Below are 14,821 nucleotides of genomic sequence, written 5' to 3'. Positions count from 1 at the left end.
GCTACTGAAACCTGCATTCATTCTGAAAGCTATTTTTATACTTGCATACTATTCTTCTCTCGGGGTGAATTATGACATGAAACCGTGGTGAAGAAACAATAACGCTCATGAGATGAAAGCACTTTCCATATTACTGCAAGGAAAAAATGAAAGAAGAGGTGCAGAGAGGTTTAAGGAAGCCCATATACAAATAATACCTTAAAGTCCCTCATGTCATTGTGAGAATTTAGATTACAACTGAATACTTTCTGGGTGAAATGAAGAGGTGAGGTCAGTCAGAGGACCAAACTTATTCTTGAATTTTTGTGATATGTGTTTGGATTAACTCTTGTTCCAGAAGCTGATAGTCCTGACTGACTTGACCTCTCTTGACCATCCAATACTGGGACTTTCTTTGGTTGTAATATAACAAGAGTGTGTGCCCTGTGAATTTTGAAATCACAGCATGTATTGATCCATGTTAAATGATGTTAGTCATTGACATTTAACAAAGCATACTGTATATTATGTAAAAATTTTGTTGTTTTCCCTACCTTTGAGGAAGGATAATCACCTTCCAGAGGCTTGAGACAGGTAATCATTGCATTGTAATGTGTGTATTATAAAGTGGTACTTTAATAGCAACAGGGACATAGTGAGTTGGAGACTTTCTCTGACTCTTTCTGATTTGTTGATTTGTCCTTGTGCTAAAACCGTCTGATTCTGACCTCTGACCTGAAGGCATAGTAACTGCATTAACTGACCTGAATGTGCACTTAAATTCACACATTTGCCCACACACAGACAAAAATGTATATAGACATTTCCCTTACACACACACACCCACTCATAGACACAAACACTCGCTCACTCTCATAAGCGCCTTCACACGTAAACATATAGACTCGCACGGAAGCCCAGACTGTTTGAAGTGACAGCCGTATCGTGCATGAGGTATATTTATGGATGGCCATAGTGTGCCAGCATGGAAATTCCTCTCATACTGGGAAACATCTGGCAAATTTTATCTGTTGTATCTTTATTCTCATCTAAAGATGCCAGCAAATAGTTACACAACTCTCCTCAAAGTACAACATCAATGGAGTCTGGTATCCCTGCTGCCGGGATGAAAACACTTGTGAAATTTGTTATGTCACTGATAGTCACAGATACGATTGTATGAGTTTTAAAAAGAGATATACGGGATATATTCTTTAAAAAAATCTGTGACGCAAATGTCTCATCATAAAGTGTTGTCAATTAAAAAAACAATTTTACAAGCTTACAAGAGTTGTAAGTTGTAAATATAAGATATTAATATGTATGTAAAAAGTAATTAAATGTTTGCCTTTCTGACAATAGGACAGTTTCTGTCCCTCCTCATTATGATGGACGGATCTGTTGGTGCAGTTGGTATGTGAACTTTTTGCTTCAATGTGCACTCTGTTGAGCTCATCTCTACCGTCCCCTACAGGCTGAGAGGAAAGCCTCCAGTTGCATGACAAGTGGTGAAGGAAATAAGATAATCTCTTTCACTCTCTTGCCTTTCTCTCACTGACATGGTTCTTAAATTGTTTCATGTTGTTTTTCCTGATCCCAGTTGCCCTGGCAACGACTGTACTGTGAGCAGTGACCGCACGACAGGGGGCGGAGCTGTTAGGTGAGAAGCCTGTCAAGTAAAATACACGTGTGCCCGTGCACAAGCGCACACACACATGCGAACATGCACACACAACCAATTTAACTAAGATCTGTTCATGAGGATCAAAGAATCAAACACACCAAAAAGGCCAGAAAGAGTGAACTCAACCACGGCAGATCAAACACGAAGTGTGTTCTTTTTTCATCTCGGAACACTGGTGGTGGTGGGTGCGAGCCCAGACAGGCCCCCCTCCTCTGAAAGCCTGCAGTCTATAATTATCCCTCCAGCTGTTTATACCCAGGCATTTGACCTCTGACCTCTGATACTAACACTTCTCATAATGACACCAAGCCACGCTAAGGTTCAACAGTCCAATGCTGAGGATAATGAGTAGGGGACTGTGTACCTCGCACATAAATGTGACTAGGATGATTTATGTATTTTCCATAACTTGCATGTTCGGGAGACTATGAATATTTATGCACAGTAATTATGTGAGGATGTGGTGCAGCGAAAACTCACTGAGACTTCAGTTGTCTCACCTTGCTGGCATTCACAGAGATGCAATCTTGAGGCTGAATTTTTAAGGGGATTATCTGTGACTTAGCACCCTCTGCTGGTGGCACTGAGTAAAATGTCATTTACGAGTAGGAATACTTAGTGGTTGGAAACTCTTTTTACACAAATTGGTTTGCAAATGGAGCAGGAATTTGACAGCTTGTATTGGATTTTGAATCTAAAAATGAATCAAATTTAAAAAGTTCAAATCTAGATTTAGACAAACCTTTATTGAAAAATGAGTTAGCTCTTCTTGGCAGCTGCTTCACAGTTCACAAACTTTCAAGTTGCCTTCCCTCGTCATGTCCGTCATGTTTCTGATCAACTCTGGTCAAATATAAGTATGAGAATATGTGCAGTGTATTCCATGAAACAGTTCCCACTGGACCATTCCTCTAATAAAGAATATGCTCACAGTTGCCTGATAATATATGGCTAAAAAAGTTTCTAAAAAACATTTTTTACAATTACTTTTTGAAATTGACCTTTAGCCCAGTGTTAACTTATAAGTAAGTAAGTTATACTTAACTTACCCTTTTAATTTAGAGTTTGTATTGTTGACAATCCTTTCTGCATATTATTTCTAGGCAGCAGATACCAGCAGATTCTAAAATTTACTATAAGAAGATTGGATGTCTTGTATATAGTTTATATTTAGATGAACATATTGCTGCAATAAATGTTTTTTCTTTAAATCATACTTGAACTTGAGTTGTTCCATAATACACCAGGCATTACTGTTTTTGTCTAGTACAACACTGGGATTGTGTGTACTCATGAATCTCATGAATTAGTTTCTGAAGATGCCTCAGAGTAGAGAGTAGCTGCAGAGCTCAGACTTGAGGGCTGGATACTGCAGGCAGGTGCAGAGGAGGCTCGCAGTGCGGGTCCTGGGTCTTTGTACCAGTGCCCTGCAGGCACACCGTCCTTGGACAGACTCAGGAACAGGAAGATATAGACGATAAAGTTCTTCGTTTGAAGTGGTTCAGCTCAGAGGCACAGCTCAGAGACTCAGACACAAAGGCTCACACTGCATCTTTCTCACTCTACGCCCTGCACGCACATCCCTCACTCACACCACAGCAAGACGGCATTCACAGACAGACTGTGGTCCAGTTTCTGATTTTGTAAACCTCGTATCCCTCTGTTTAACAGTCTGTGGCTCAGCGCTCAGAGGCTCCTTGCACAGTTCATCCCAGCTGTGATTTCAGGAATTATTTACATGCTGGAACTTCGACCACCAACATCATTTGTCAGTGAAGAATGGAGTCAAGTTTAGTGATTGTTTTGCTGGGTTTGAATGTCTGTTACTGTGACCGTGGAATTGAAGGTCAAGTATTGAGCATGAGATCTCCTTGTCCAGAGCCCCACTCTACAAAATCCACTTCCCCACTGGATTGTGTAGGACTGTCCAGAGAGATGCCTCGCCGTTCCCCAAACACCTTTTCCTGCAGTTCAATTATATCATTGCGGATGTCGGCCATCATTAGCAGAAGGAAATCGAAGGAGCCCGGTGGTCCCTGGAGACAGACGGGAAATTCAGGAATTAATTAAGATGTCATGCATTTCATTTTCACTGTACAGTGTATATTTTTAGCTGTGGAACTTTAATCCCAGGTATAACATGACTTTACATTTGTAAAGTTGTAAAAAATGTGGTATTTCTTTACTTGGAGAACATCCACAGACAAATACTTTTATGTGTGAATGTGAATGTGTGTTTAATCCATAAAATAAACTTACAGGTGGACCTCTGGGACCTGGAGCTCCTCTGTCACCCTGTAGATGAGAGACAGCACAAATCAACCCAGTTTCAACATAAACAGGTTTCCAAGAACTCAGAACTAAAGTTACAGAAATTCATCATGTACACACAGAGCATCAACGGTTAATCTGAGTGCCAGAATGATTCAAGTGCATTCAGAACACAAGAGCGTTCTGCCATTGACACCAAGCAGGTTCAGATAAACTCCAGTATTTATTTACAGGCACCACTGGACTAACAGTGTTTGTACAATACAATATAAACTCCAGTGTGATCCAAACTGCCAATAAAGCAGCCTCAGTGGTGTCTATGCACTCAACTCAGTGTTTAAAGGTACGGCAGACACTAGATGGCAACAGTGTAGCTCCACATGAACAGACAGACACAAGTACAGACAAGAATTTCAAAAACACATGAATTATAAAGTATAAAATATAAAATAAAGAATAAAGATAACCTTTATTCCATCTCTTCCTGGTGCCCCAGGTGGTCCCTGTATAAATGAGACACGGATACAAGACATTCTGCAAGTTTTTCAACACAACACCTGAGGACTGCTGCCAGTTTGTCATGGATAAATCTGTTATGTTGTTATGTTGAACTTAAAATGTGGCCTCCAGGTTTTCTTTATGTAACTCTGACGACCTGAAGTGGAGGATTCAGTGGAAAACTAAACCCCTAAATTATGGAACCTGTTTTTTTGTCTTACCACAGGCCCCCTGCGGCCTCTTTTGATATGCTTCAAGTCAGGCTCTGGACCCATGGGTCCCATGTCTCCCCGTGGACCCCGAGGCCCAGGCGGGCCCCTCTCCCCTGGGTCCCCTCTCTTTCCTGGTTCTCCTGGGTGTCCTGATGAGGACAGATGGTTAAAGCAAGTAGAGAGAACTTTTAAAATTGGAGAGTGATTAACATCAGACTAATACATATCATAACAGTAATATCAGAACAGAAAACAGAGCAATATCTCTACTAAAGTCCTGAGATGGGTCACTGAAAAACCTGCTCACCTGAAAGGTTTGGTCCTGGAAATTTAAAAGTCTAAAATTAAGCTTAAAGGTGACTAAAACTCACTGTATGTTTGCTTGTATTTTAGTTTGCTTCTACTTTAATTTTTATACCACCTACTTTAAATTATTTTGTTTATGACATTTACATTTATTACATTTTTTAGTGCTTTTTTTAAGTGTCTGACCATGCAAGTTATCTCTATTTTTCCTTCTTTCTCTTGTTCTCTTTTGTTATTTTAAAACAGTGACATGATTATTGTAACAAACGCTGAGTCATGCTCCCCCCGCACATATCTGGAACCAGTGGTGGATTTGATCCTGTGTCTAACATTACAAACATTTCAATATTACCTGGGACTCCAGGAGCTCCTGGAGGGCCGGGTAGACCAGGAAGACAAGGGCTATCGGGACTTTTTCCTGCCCTCCCCAGGGATGGCTTGTCACTGCTGTTAGCCAGGCCAGGTACCTACAAATACAGAGAGGAAAGACTATGTAGAATACATACAGAAACAAGGTGCATGGTTCCACACATTTTGACACTTTGGCTGCCATTGCTGTTTGTAGTTTGATCCAGTCTTATTTGGTTTAATTGCTCTAGTAAGTCAACATGTTACCTGGTTTGGTGACTGTGTGTTGCCCAGCCTCAGTTTAATCTGTAGCAAACTGTTTTTCATATTCATAAAATCCTGGCAAGTGAATGAGCAAGTACCAGCACTCATCAAGGTGTCTGACTTCCCTGATGAACTCACTGAAAGACAAAACATTTGCATATGAAATATTCATTTACCTAATCCAATCTACACATACATTTATAAACACAACATTCCCAAACACCACTTGACAATTATACTGGAAATACATAAATCACAGGTTGTGACATTATACTCACTACCTAAAATTTTAAAGCTGATCCATTAACATGTTCATCTTTGTTTTGATGTATCATAGTTTGTCCTCTATTGATCATAGCTACAATCTTGAGGCTGACTTAAGGCAGGTGAGACGTAAAGTATAAGCTCATAATTTATATAGGCCTAACACCTTCACAGAACAATGAACCAACATATGACCTGACACCTGATAACTGATAACTCCCTATTCAGACCCACAAACTTCACCAGCACTGGTGACCAACACAGAACATAGAAACTCACAGTTGTGTATGGAGATGCAGGAGCGCTGGTCTGCCGCGAGTATGTAGCCGCTGCGACAGCGACACAGGAAGCTGCCCACAGTGTTCACACACTCATGGTCACACACGCTGCCGCCTGAGTGCTCACACTCATCAATGTCTGTATGAGAGGATCAGTGAATTCAAAAACTATGTCTAGGGGTTACTGCGAAAATGAATGCTATTGCATGCAATGAATTTTTCTGTGGAACTTGTTCTTCAAAGTGAAATGAAAGAGAGACGGGAAGAGGTCAAGAGCTAAATATCAAAGATGCTACAGCTTATGTATCATGTTTACATTATCACATAAGCACAGCGTAGTTCTGAGATATTATCTGTCCTTACATGTGAGATTTTGAGGAACTTGTTCTTCATCCTTACTCCTTTAATATAGGTCTAGGATTTTTTTTCTTCTATTTCTTAAACATTTTAGGAGTTGTCAAACCCTTTGAGAAATCCAAAATACTTGGCTGAATAAAACAGGAGGAGGGGAGTGTTTTCCAGTTAAGAGAGAAATCACTTCCAACACACTGACGCTGTTTAAAGGAGCAAAAAAGGAAGTTATTTGTTCCAATAACCTCTTTTGTAGTTGCACTGGTTTACTGTAAGGAAAAAAGGGGTGTGGTGTGATGAAGTGAGTGAGACATATACCATACAAGTAATTGACATGGTGTTCAGGAGGATTTAACTGTGATGATGGGTGTGGGATGAAATACTGACCCAGACAGTAAGGAGATTTGTGGTTGCGGTGTCTTTCTCGGTCAAAGCGATAGCCGGGGTAACATGTGCAGACAACTCTTCCAAAGTTATCAGTGCACTGCTGCTCGCAGGGCGACGCAGCACACACATCTACGCCTGCGAAGAGAGAGAGAGAGAGAGAGAGAGAGAGAGAGAGCAAAGGCAGATAGTGAGTGTGAGTGAACATGTTAAAGTTATTCAGGATCACGGTCAGAAAACCAAAACTCCACCGTTAGTCACCCATGAACACTATTGCTCCTCATTACCACCTCCTTCCACTCATAATGCTCCACAGCTGGGAAATGACCAATACAGCTTCTACTGCCCTTTGTCATGGAGGACATTTTGACATGTTGAAAAATCACAGATATAAAGAATAAAATGAACAATGGCTGAATTCCATTTAACTGCACTGGTTTGGGGTTGCACAACTATGTTTTTAGTTATTTATTTTTTCAGTTTAATTAATGGATGGTAAAAAAAAAAAAGAAAGAAAAGAAAAACTTAAAACTTGCATCAAACTGCATTAGACTTGTGTTGTGTGTTATGAGCCCACAAGAACGCAAAGCTTTTATGCCTCAATTAAATCCTCTGGCTTGGGATAAGAAAAACAACTAAAGCCTTTTAGATTTAAGGGAAAGCACAGATCAGAACTTTAGTATACTTTTTAGTATATCTGATATGTGTGGCTTAACAGTGTTTACATTATACCTTGTTGCTTTTAAGGTTCTTTAGATAAGATATTTATAGAACACAACCATCACTGCTGCTGTAAATATTTTGTAAAATTATAAATATTAAAATGTAAAATATCATAGTAAGTAAAACTGTAAAACAAAGTAATATATTGGCTTATATTTGAGTAGTTTTATGGCATTTATAAGTTTCATTTGATTTTGTCCATTCTTGACAAGGTGTTATGTTCATTGGGGAACAGCGTCCTCTAGTGGCCAATGTAAATCACTCTTACTCTATGAGGGCATACAGTATTATAGTGTACACAGATCCATTACCAGTTTATATAAATATGTATATATATGTGTATATATGTGTGTGTGTGTGTATGTGTATCTCTTTGTCTCTCTCTCTCTCTCACTCCCTCTGTATATATAGATATATGTTGCTGATATATGTTGTGTATATAGATCATTCATGAATATTTTAAATACTGGTAAAAACACCCAACCTTTGTCAGTACTGTTTACCAGTGTTCCTGATCTTGATTATGTAAGTCCAATTATCCCAATAACCAGATTTTTTATGGGGATGACCACAACTAAATGCAGCAGCTGTCTGTGCCAAAACTGTGGGCAGTTTCTTTTTGGCTGTTGTGTTGTTTGTCCCGGTTATGCAGTGCAATATGCAAGTTATCTGAGGAGACTCCTTATACAAAATTACTCCAAACTGACAAAGGTCGACCATAATAACAGCATTATTTGGACTTCTTTGGAGGTCCACAGCTTGTTCTAATCTTTAAACTGCTGTAATGAGGAAACTATATCAGATTATTAGCATGTGAAGCTCATGAGTGTGTTGTGTGGTTTACCTACTTTCAGGTATGCACTGGCCCATCACAAACCTGAATCCTTCACAGCATTTCCTTCTGAAAAAAAAAAAAAACAAAAAACAAAAAATGACAATCATCAGATGTTTGTCTTTCTACAACCACTTTCAAATCAGCAAGGCCAGCTCCTCAGGCTGTAATCATTAAAGGAATAGTTTGACATTTTGGGAAATATATTTATTTTCTCCTTTGCTAAGACTTAAATGAGAAGATTACTTGATACATTACTCTGGTGAGTTTGTCACCAACCTGTGAAGCTGAAGGTAAATTTCCACACTTGTGGGCAATTAAGATTTTTATGATTACCAATCAGTAATTGGTAAGAACTGTTTTATTTTACTTAATTATAGCCTACATCACAACAAGGTAACTGAGAGAGGAGATCCTACAGAAATTATAGGCTTAATGCTCATTATTATAAACAAGGTCAATGAGATAAATAATAGTTTAACTAACAAATTGCACAATTTGAAAAAGACTTACAATTACATGCAGTCAAATCATTTGTTATGGTTACTGAGTTGCCATTTCTGCAACACAGCCAGTTTATATATTACACAATAAATACGAACATGTATATGCTTCAAACATTTCAGACTGTCACTCCACCTGTCTGAGTCTGGTCTAGCACTGTCCATATATATATATATATATATATATATATATATATATATATAGGGAGAGCAGTTACTTATTCTACTTATTCAAAAAAACTATTACTTAATTCAAGTTTTTGACTGCTTTACAATCTCTGCTTTTCTGATCTAAGCTCGATATGGTTCGGTGAATGCAGTATTTTTGTACACCATCGTGCAATAAATCATGGGCAACAATTTCTCCCAAAATTGATTTATGGTGTTTGGCGATGACACTCGTCCAGCCATCCCACAACAATCTAACACATGTTACAGACATTAAAGTTGGAAAAACAGAGAGGAAATGGCTCTGACACTGGAGCAGCACAGCCACGCAACAAATATTACACACACACACAAGCTTGGAGAAAAAGGGAAAAGAAATGCAAATGTCCTAAAAACTGCATGCTGTTACCGGAGGAGACTTAGCATGCTGCCTTATTCACGGCCCCCTCAAGACAACAAGTTGCTTTTATTCTCCTCCAGCCTCCATGCAGTGTAACCCTAAATCACTCCGAGCCCCCCGTCCAAATCCCCCACCCCACCATCCCTCCTTCTCTTGAATGAAAAATAACCTATAAAATGGTGAGGCTGGCCTAAACTGATGAGATCCAGATGAGAGCAGCTTTAATCTGCAGCCTGTAGCTGGGAGTGTTGAGAGGGATGGATATGGCTGGGCGTGGAGCTGAGGTGGAGACAGGAGAGTGAACACTGAGATGAACATCGTCACTCATTCAGTCTGTCAGTCAGACAATCAAACCATCAATCAATCACTCAGTCAGTCATCTAAACTGGGATAATGTGTTGCAGATGCAAATCTATCCCGGTTTATAACTCAGCTCCCAGACTGATACAGCTGCTGATACTGACCATATCAAATGACCTGGGTATTGGCCATGATGTCATTTTCTTAGTTTCTTTGTCAATAACATCATGTCAGATCAATACTCTGTACTGGCAGATATGAGACTTGATATCAGAAGAGAAACAGCTGTATCAGGGCATCTGTATTAAAAGCACGGTGTTTTATTGAAAAATAAGCAAAGGATCTCATTACACTTGAGCTGGATGAAGTCTTTTAAGGGACAGAAATTGATTTCATGGCAGTCCCACTATAAATCTATAACAGCTGAGTATTTGCAGTACAACTAATGAATGCTAATTCAGCATTTCTAACGAATGGGATCATGCAATATTTAGATGATAAAATGCCCTTTGTTCTCTCTTTAGAGATACAGTCTACTGTCAGAACTATATTAATTACTATTACTTAGTGGATTGTGACAGGAACTTGAACCAGAGACAGAAAAAGGGCGTGAGTGTGTAACTGTAGTCAAAGTATAGCGAGTACCAAAAGAGTTGACTTGTTTTGCGTTGCTGATAAAGGTGCAAGCACGCTTCACCAGAACTGCTTCTCCAATAGTCAAACAGCCTCGTAAAAACACACCTTACTGATGTCAGAATAGAGGGAACTGTGCCTGACAATTTCTGTCACCTGCTGACAAGTGAGCCCCCATAATACAATGATTGGTTCACCCCGCCTTCAGGTGTGGCTGTTCAGAGCAGCCATAAAAAATTTTGCCCTGAGATGTGGTTGCACAACATGATGTATGAATGAATTATTTTCTAGAATAACCCAGCCCTATGAGTCTACATCCACGCTAGCAGTTCATTAGATTTCATCTCGAATCCCATGAACATCTCTAATCAAAAAAAAAAAAAGAAAAAAAAAAAAAAAAGTAAACTCTAGAGAGCAGCAGCCATGTTATCTCACTACAAAACCCTACACACACTCATACATCGCCTGACTGTCTGTCAGTCAGAAATACAGCAGCTTTCCCCAGGGTGTTTCTGACAGACAGGCCAGGGGAGGCCGAAGCGTCTGGATGAGCAGATGAGGGTGAAGGAGGAGGTGACCCGTGTGTTTTTGTTTTGGAATGTGAAAGTATGTCGGTGAGACGGGCAACAGACTCGGTCAACATGACTCTAAAACACAGACCATTACACTTAGTGGAATCTAGGATGAGCTGTGTGTGTGTGCATAGACATCATACACTGTCTGGTGGGGAGGCACATCTGTTTCTTTTGTTAGTGTGTGTAATATTTTCAGAAGTTGTGTAACTACAGCATGAAAATGGGCAAAAAACTTAAGATGGGCATGAAATATTGGCTATCAGCAGCCTTGATTTAAAAAAAAATAAATCAATAACCTGCCTGCCAAAACCCAGAACAATATAACTGTGTGTGTGTGTTCATGCGTGTGAGAGTACATCTGTACATACAGCATGCGTGTGAGTGAGAGCCTGTGTGAGGGCTGGGATACCATCCAGTAATTGGGTACAGCCTTTTAATGTCAGTCAGGGTTTATTAGTGAGAGCGATCCATGACGATAGCAAGCTCCCTCTCCTCCATCTCTCCTTTTCATGTCCTCTCCATGCACTTTACTTCCCTTGCCCTACATTGTGCCTGTGATTTGAAACATGTCAATTTATATTCAGGCCCTTCTATCAGCCTGTTGTTTCACCGTTCACTCCATTGGTTCGCTAGTTGTTGACATAATCTCTGTCTCTCTCTCTCTCTCTCTCTCTCCTCTCTTCTCCCCAGACTGACATGTTGTTGGCCTCATTGTTGCCCTGAGTCCGTGAAACTTGATGAGGTGTCTACCTTTTCCATCTTTATTTCATTCAGTAGAATATTTTTCTGTCCTCTTAAGATTTACTGAGACCAGTAATGCTCAAAGCCTTTAAAAGCAACTTTCACACTGCAGCACTAAACAGGACTGGACTTCCAATTCCTCAGGAACAAAAGCTCATTTTTTTTTGTCCTACTATGTTGTAAATAAGATTTAGCTAGGGGACAGCAATCACAACCTGAAGAATTTCTCTTTATGCTATAGTGTTCCAGTGTGATATTTTATGTATTGTGTACACGTTCCCCAGAGGACGACTCAAGGATATAACTTTGATCCCCTGACCTGTCATCTAGTGCCATCAACTAGACATAATTTCATTTTGGTTTATGACCAAACACCTGCACATCAGCCTCAGCTGTACTTTCTGTTCAGTGCTAATTAGCATGGCCAATGAACATGTTAACATGCTGATGTGAGCGTTTAGCGTCAGAGAACTGCTAGCATGGCTTCATATTCTTAGTCTGGGTATAACTGTGGATGTCTCACGCTGTTTCGCTTTATTTTTCCTGGATTTGTTTCTGTATGAAAGTGATTCTAGCTAATCAGTTCTCTCTGAAGCCGGAGAGGAAGGTCCAGCCAGTTAGTACAGCACTCTTGGAGCACAAAGGACTTCAGCTACAAGGCCATGTGTGGGGCTGAATACTAGGCTTTTGGACTGACTTTGCTAACCAACATGGATGTAATGATTCACACAAAGTTCTCATAAACAGAAAAGCACAACAGTGTTCAGTGGATTTTGACCAAAGTGACTTGTGAAACATTCAGTTCATCACAGTTATTGTGCTGAACTGTGGTAGGCCTGATACAGGATATGTATCTTTTTATATTAGTCACAGTAAATCTGTTCTGCCCTGTGCTTGTGGTCACCGTCTCACAGGTATGTACTGTATATGCTGGTGTACTGTACAGTACTGTACTTTTCTGGCTTTGTAAGCCCACATTAAAATTCATATATATAGTAATTTGCCGCAATTTGCAAATTTTACAGCTGATCAGTTTTGCATTGGGAAAATAAAGGGATGATAGAAAGGTTTGGACAGGATTTGGACAGCCCCTCTTGGCTTTCACTAACACACTGTCAGTCTGGATATCATTAATTGTGACCACTGGCTGCTGTTTTTGACAGCTTATGTACCCAGAGTGTGATACATTATAATAAAAAAAAACTACTGGAATTGGATTGGACATTACATAGCTCATACTGATCTATTAAGAATGCCTTGATTGGCTCTGACACAAATCCTGCTGAGTGCTTTGTTAAACCTCTAACAACCACTGAATTGTCTTTTCCTTCCACTGTTAAAATCATTGCTCAGTTAAAAATAAATTGTAAGCAGCTTAATGACTTGGTGATTTCTGGTGGGAACAAATAGGCAAGATAAAACGTGAGTCACCCTTGGCAGGATCCTGACATGGACTTGTGGTCTTAAATCTAAATCTGATTGATTATACCATGTGTAAAATCCAGTGTGTCATACTACAGCCACATTGGCCTGACCCCACTCAAAGCATTGTTAACTTCATCCCTGTCCATCCTACTCTCTGGCTTTTGGGTACCAGTTTTCTCCCACCCATCATTTGTCTTTCCCAGTGGCTGACCCAGCAGCTACCTGCCCAGTGAGGGGTGCAGAAGGGCCAACATACAACCCCAGTCTGCTGCTGCAGCTGCTGCCAAAATCAGCATGGAAGCAGTGGAGGAAACACCGAGACAGGATCCAGAGGCAGGCCTGGACCTGGATCACTTTACACAGAAGATTATGTACTTTAGCAAGGGGTCTCCTTCCAGAGAGGGAATGCTCACTGTTATGGTTTCCCATCCAGTATTACCATGATTTATTTGTGCATTCACAGGCAGGAATGTGCTGCAAAGACAGGTTATTCATTATAGCACCCCAAGAAAACCCCACTACCTCCCCAGTCCCCAACCTAGACAGTGCTGGGGGTCCAGAGGGCATGGCACCATGTGGATGATGCTGCCCATAGATGATGGTACAGTCACTTTGCATTATGAGGCACATTAACATTACAGTGTTGCCCTCCCTGTTTGTATATAGAGTTTCTATTTGTGAGGAAGATCATAAGAAATGTCAGTATTGGTCTCTTTTCCATGACTTTTGAAATAAATCCCATCTCTTATCTGTGTATTGCCTTTTACTGCAAGAGTGGGATGATCTGCAGGGGATGAAGGGGGAGGAAATGCCCCAACTAAGAAATGAGGGAGGACATTGACAGGAGGAAGAGGAGGACGGTTAAAAGACAGGGATGAAGGTTATTGTTAGCTTAGAGTGTTCCCTCTCGAGACTCTGCTGGGAGGAACACAGGAACTGGAGCCCAGTAGAGGTCAATGGCCTCTTGACACACCAGGACAGGAGACAGGCCGTGTGTGCACGTCTTGTCATTTTGATGGATGCTTCTTACTGATGTAGCTTATATGTGTTACAACTACAGCATGTTGTATTCATCAGCCATGCTGTAATTGATTTATTTGCACTGCAGAGCGCATAGTTGCAAGCAGTTCAAAAACTTGGCTGCTCTTGTTGGGTATGATGGTGTGATGATGGATTATACTGAAACACATTAGCATGATGAGACCAACAATAAAACTCTGGTCTAACACATTTTTGGAGGACTGCCATCCTAATATTTTGCACAATCTTTTTGGAGTAATTTTTGTTCTGTGGGCTTTTTAAATCCCCAGTGAACACACATTTATACTACTTTATAAATTAGCTTAACTAATTTGTGCTTTCCACTCATTTGTCTTTCTTTAGTACAACTAATAAAAGTGTTGAAAATTTTAAAAATGTCTAAATCCAAAATGTTGTAAACTCCACAAAACCACCATCTATGCCAGCTTCCTTGTAAAGGTGTGAAGGTGTTGCACACAGCTACAATGCTAAGCTCCTTTAGTGTTAGTTTATAATTACATGTGTGTGTATTCTTTTTAACTGGTGTGAGTATACATATGTAAAGGTGTTAGTGTGCCGAGCGTGAGCACCTCCTCTCTGTTTATTTGCTCTGCCAGCCCACTTCCAGGACCCAGGCCTCAGGGGAAACATCAGGGCTCTGG

At 40.2% G+C, this 14,821-nt stretch overlaps 1 protein-coding gene across 1 annotated transcript in view; it reads right to left on the bottom strand.

Annotated features, from left to right (window-relative positions):
- Positions 1-2,388: 2,388 nt before the first annotated feature.
- The window catches only part of LOC108897734 (collagen and calcium-binding EGF domain-containing protein 1), a 31,197-nt gene continuing 18,764 nt past the window's right edge, over positions 2,389-14,821 (bottom strand). The window contains exons 3-11 of the mRNA XM_018697491.2: positions 8,411-8,463; positions 6,843-6,977; positions 6,106-6,243; positions 5,566-5,699; positions 5,303-5,417; positions 4,654-4,793; positions 4,402-4,437; positions 3,923-3,958; positions 2,389-3,699 (exon numbers count right to left, since the gene is read on the bottom strand). Coding sequence (XP_018553007.1) covers positions 3,511-3,699; positions 3,923-3,958; positions 4,402-4,437; positions 4,654-4,793; positions 5,303-5,417; positions 5,566-5,699; positions 6,106-6,243; positions 6,843-6,977; positions 8,411-8,463 — 976 coding nt within the window. The 3' untranslated portion in view covers positions 2,389-3,510. The remainder of the gene's footprint in view (positions 3,700-3,922; positions 3,959-4,401; positions 4,438-4,653; positions 4,794-5,302; positions 5,418-5,565; positions 5,700-6,105; positions 6,244-6,842; positions 6,978-8,410; positions 8,464-14,821) is intronic.

This window comes from Lates calcarifer, linkage group LG2 (assembly GCF_001640805.2).
Source record: "Lates calcarifer isolate ASB-BC8 linkage group LG2, TLL_Latcal_v3, whole genome shotgun sequence".
NCBI classification, from domain to species: domain Eukaryota; kingdom Metazoa; phylum Chordata; class Actinopteri; family Centropomidae; genus Lates; species Lates calcarifer.
The sequence above is the reverse complement of the archived record's forward strand: the minus strand, read 5'-3'. Positions and strand labels throughout refer to the sequence as shown.